The sequence below is a fragment of the Diaphorina citri genome, unplaced genomic scaffold (genome assembly GCF_000475195.1).
Source record: "Diaphorina citri unplaced genomic scaffold, Diaci psyllid genome assembly version 1.1 scaffold6029, whole genome shotgun sequence".
Taxonomy (NCBI): domain Eukaryota; kingdom Metazoa; phylum Arthropoda; class Insecta; order Hemiptera; family Psyllidae; genus Diaphorina; species Diaphorina citri.
Window position 1 is genome coordinate 1 of NW_007383405.1, and position 5,385 is coordinate 5,385.

General features: G+C 40.7%; 1 protein-coding gene across 1 annotated transcript; it reads right to left on the bottom strand.

The window, feature by feature from the left end:
• Window positions 1-1,259: 1,259 nt before the first annotated feature.
• LOC103521820 (choline O-acetyltransferase-like) lies at window positions 1,260-5,016 on the bottom strand (the record flags this gene model as incomplete). Its single annotated transcript, XM_008486927.1, has 4 exons — window positions 1,260-1,394; window positions 2,664-3,014; window positions 4,111-4,321; window positions 4,930-5,016. Coding segments are annotated over 4 exons (784 nt in total), but the record flags the coding sequence as incomplete, so codon positions are not given.
• Between the last annotated feature and the right edge of the window lie 369 nt (window positions 5,017-5,385).

Here is a 5,385-nt window from a genome sequence, read left to right on the forward strand (position 1 = left end):
TTTTTTCTGGGACAAAAACGGAAATTCGGGACAAAACGCCCCAAAATGAAAAACTGAACGGGACGCCGGGACACCCCCGAAATTCGGGACTGTCCCGGCCAATTCGGGACGTTTGGCAAGCCTAGTTATACGTATTATGGGATTACAGCTTCTACTTGGAGCATATTATTGTTTTATAATTTCTCCTTTTGGAAATCACATACCCGCCACTGACAAGCTCAAAGTCATTTCAAATGATTCGGTGTTTGATGCATTTGTAGAGCTGTCTCTTTTCATTTGAAATGGGAAGGTCACTGATGGGTGACTGGGCAATCACCCATCCATAAAGCTGTTTCTTTTAATTACTTAGAAATCGGAGTCCATTAGTCGGACAGTCACCCGAGTTTGTCGTCGGTTGTCACCTTTTACTTGTCAGTATTTGACGGTCATCCTCAGTAACTGATACCTAGTAGATAACTAATAATCAGAGAAGTTCAGAATATGGCACTTATTTTTCCAAAATATGGCACTAAAAACTATGGAAGGCTTCAGAGACAAGCTTTGAAAATCTTTTTTCCTCTAAACTATAAGTTCTAGGATTGTATTGTTTTGTATAAAGCTTATGGTACCTGAGATCAATCAATGTGATTTCTCAATTTTTAAGGCTAAAAATTTAGAAATCACATTGAAGTTCTAGGAGTTCAAAATGTCTTTCAAAGGCTGCAATGTCAGGGGAAATGAGCTTATATCTGAGTCTACCATTCATTCAAACATATTGAGGAAAATCTTGTACATAATATTGCAATAAGCACAAAAAAAGCTGTGATGTAATAACTTAACCACAAAGAATAGCAATTATTCTACTAACCATGTCCATCACTATTTGACATTGATCCACTAACTGACCTAATATGTTGGACATCCACTTAACACAATCAGAGCTTCAAACAACTCACATCAACCATTCTCTCAATAGTGAATTTATCCGGAGATTGTATATCTTGTAGGTACCTAATCTAAACATATATATATAAAAAAAAATGTACACAACCACTTTGGGTGAAATAAATTATTTTATAATCACCAAATTTAACACGATTGTTAATTTCTGTGTTACAAATTCGTCCGAATTATCTTCAAATCTTACCAGATTTTGTGTAGAGCTCAAGTGGCACAAATTTTATCGCTTCGGAGATGATTGGGTCAGTGTATCTTATCTTAATTGATTGATACAAATCTAACTCAAGATCAAAACCTAATTGATCCCACTGTGGTCAAATCTAATTTATCTCATCGATTCCGACCGGGTTGACTTGGCTTGGTTGACTTTCCAGGATTTTCATGAACTGAGACGTCAACTCTTCTTCCGTGTAGCGGGTTGCGTTTTCGCCATACGTAAGGCGCATGATGAAAAACTGAAAACCGAGGTGACCCTTTAGCTTAGAAAATGGTTTTACAATGTCCGCCCTTTTCCATTCTCAGCTTAGTCAACTTGAACATTTGGAACTGGAATCGATATATGGCTTTGAACACAGCTCTTTTAGTAGGTCGGTACTTATCTCATTTTTTACTTGTAAAAGACAGTCACGTCCGCCTTTCTTCTAATTTTCGACCTCCTTAATATATCTAACTTGCTCATTTCTTCCGAAATACCCACTGAAAGAACTTTTCAATAAAGTTGAAATTGGAGAAAAGTCAAATCCTAAACCCTCAAAACGAAAAGGAATTGAAAACTTTTCCCGGCATTCTTTCTTTCTCGAAGAGCTAATAAGAAAATGGCAAATTACCACGAAACTTTCAATTTGGAAAGCGTTCATTTCGTTTTCTATAAGTTGAGCTTTTAATTTCAAAGAAAATCACCCCCACCCCTTGCCTCTCCCTTGTCTTGTCTCCTCCCAGTAAAACTTTTGACATTGAACAAATTAGTTTCCTTTTGATGGTGATAATTGTTCTAATGGGACAGAGGACTGAGGCTGAACTTTGGCAGGATTCATTAGGAAGGATCTTAATTTGATGTCTAACGAGCATTTAGTTAATTAATTTCAAATGATTTTAATAAATAATGATCTACCACTGACAAAAATGTGACACCTATGATGGTCTTCTGAGTGCTGCAATTTTGCAGACTCCAACATGACAATTGCGGGATCTTAATTTGATGTCTAACGAGCATTTAGTTAGTTAATTTCAAATGATTTAAATAAATAATGATCTACCACTGACAAAAATGTGACACCTATGATGGTCTTCTGAGTGCTGCAATTTTGCAGACTCCAACATGACAATTTGATTGTTGGCAAATGAGACAATTTACAAATGAAATATTAGTCGTGTGATTGACGGCTGACGGGGGAGGAAAAAGAGAAGGAAATTTATTCTGATAGTGTTTGTACCTAAAGGTGTGCCCACACATAGTCGACCGGCCATCATTTGATGTCGACTGACATGTCTACACTGCTTTGACAACATACTCGTAGTTCTATCTCATCAATCGACGGCCGGTCGATAATAATGTCTGGACACACCTGAACGGCCCCAACTGGTCAACTCTTACAGAGTTCCAAATACTTTCTCTGTAGAGTATAATATCTCTAGTAGCGCTGTTAAATTTTTTGACTTGGCGGGGCGGAGAGTGGAGAGCTACCGCGCTCCTTAATCCGGAGATCCACATCAACCGCAGTTACCTGATTCTTCCACGCCACCAACACGTGCGGCCGTTGGCGGCCTTCCTCCGTATCAATATCCACCAGGCTATCCTTCACCAGTCCTGGCCGCCGATATGATCTCAACACGCGGTGGTACTGAGCCATGCACATCGGCTGAGGATCTTTCCCTCCCGTCTTCTCAACTGGGAGACGATTTGTGTTGAGAATGTCCTTGTGTTCCAGCGTTAGCAGGACTAGTCGGGCCGCTAGTTGGGCTATGGAGGAGAGTTCGATGAAGGCTTTGGGAGGGAACACCATACCCGGGTTGATGTTGATGGGGAGGGGGAGCTTGCAGTTGAGGTACATGTCGTCCAGCCACCAGTTGTATGCCTGTGGAAATAATGGAGAAGAAATTAGTTTGGTTATATTGTGTACAGTGCAGGGATGATAACTTTATCTTTGACAGTGCAAGGATGTATCGTATTCGATTATGTGAAACAAAACATGGCTGAACCCATGAGCTTGTGAGATTTCGCTTTGTGGAGCAAGTGTTTACTTCCAAAGCGGAATCTGATTGGTTCAGCCAAAAAAAAGTCACAGAATCAAATAACTTTACTTACTTTAGTTACCATTCCTACACTATTGCTAGGGAACTTCATAAAGTTACCGAGACTTTGATATAGATATTCAAACAGGTATTTGTACCTCGCAGATTTGTAGAAGCTCAATCCATCCTTTAGGTCTGTTTGCCGTTAGACCTAAGCTTCTGAGTGGGCTTTTTGGGTATGGACTGCATGGAGTAGGTACGTGATAGAGGTATTTGTAGATTTTCGAAAGTCAACAATCATTACAACATTGAGGGATAGACCCGGGATATAGCGATACATAACTTTACTTTAACACTCACGGATTGTTCTCAAGCGTTTAATTAAGTTTCGAGAACTTTCAACTTGATTAATTAGCTAAGGAGCAATGCCCAAGGAATGGTAAAGTCTTCCAGGAACTTTGTCCTGTACCTCTCTGTCTTGAATGTCTGCAGGGAAATTATTCACTGTGCCACGTTTTACTCCAGTTTTGCTCATATTTACGTTTTATCACATTTTATTCTTTTTTTATGTTCTTCTGGATTTTATTTTCTAGATCCACCCACCTACTTCAACATTCCCCTTTCAAGATAGACAAGGATGTTGGAAATCCTACATATGCAAGTTTCAGACATGAAGTTTGCGCAAAACCTGTCATTCACACTTAGGATCAGTCGAAAGTAGTTGCGTGACCAAGTTGGAAGAAGTGGAGTCAGATATTGAGCTGTGTCCACACATGGTCGACGCCATCCATCGACTAAGGTGAATCTATGTATGTTGTCGAGGCAGTGTACGGTTTCGATCGACGGCGTCGACCATGTTTGGACACAACTTTAGGGTTTTGTACTGTGACTTCCTTATACAGGGTGTGATAAAAGCAATACCTGACGGTGCGGACTTACCCAATTCTCATACTCCACCCTCCGCTGTATGAGTAGATTCTGGAGTGTCACACCCACGCCCTCTGGTGCCATAAAGGTCGCGATGAGCTGTCGGGTATGATCGTAACTATTCGAGTCCAGGATCGGCTGTAGCGTTTCCAAATATCGGGTCATGGTGTGCTCGGAAAGTGTAAAATCCACAGTCCGTTTTGCCTGTAACTTGGAATGGTTTCTTGGAAAATTTCAAAAAATACGGACCAGACTACTAGAGGAGGGAAGGTGTTGTCAGGTGAACACGTTATGTTATCTTGAAGATGATCATAAAAATGTCACAAAGTCAACTTTGCATTTCAAAGGTACAGAAAACATTAACCTTAACCAGCCCCAGTGAGGCAAAGCTAGCAAACCGCTATTGTCCAGATGGTGACCTATCAGGGCACTAACCACGTGCAACGTTGCTTAACTTCAGTGATCCATTGGGAACTGGTGCATTCAACGTGTTGTTGACCTTAACCAGCCCAAGTGAGGCAAAGCTAGCAAACCGCTATTGTCCAGATGGTGACCTATCAGGGCACTAACCACGTGCAACGTTGCTTTACTTCAGTGATCCATTGGGAACTGGTGCATTCAACGTGTTGTTTCCAGGCCGCTAACTTGGATCAGTAAAATAAATGGTTTCTTAAAACTAAATTGATCTCAAGGGCAAGGAATACCTAGACCCTTGACAAATGGAGTGTGCCTTAAGGCATGTGAAGTGTTCCAATCCACTTGACCCCCCCGATTGATTCAACGCCAGTCTTAACAATGGTGGATATTCCAAAACACACTTAACTGACTCACCTATCGAACGTTCGTGCAGCATCCCGGATATGTTTGTGCAGACTGGCGTTAATGTTCCACAGCAGCGGCTCCGGTGTCGACTTGACTCTGAAACAAATTGATCGGATGATGAGAGCTCTAAGTTTGAACTAAATTCCAACCTTCGAGTGATTGACTGCTTTTAGTGGCGATAGATTTTGGGCCCCTTCAGGTTCTTAGGGCCCCGTATGGAAGTTATTTCACTCATGTTCACAATTAACTGAGAAGTAGGTACCTACTTTGATCCTACACACACACCTACACAATTAACTGTAAAGGAAGTCCATTAGGTAGCTATTAGTTATTATTGGGATTTTTCCCTAGCCTCAGCTCAACTGATTCCTTCGATAAAATAAATTGTAGGCAACCAGTAATAATTCTTTGTTTATTTAAAAGAAAACAAATATCCCGAGCCTAATTAAGAGATGAACAATCACC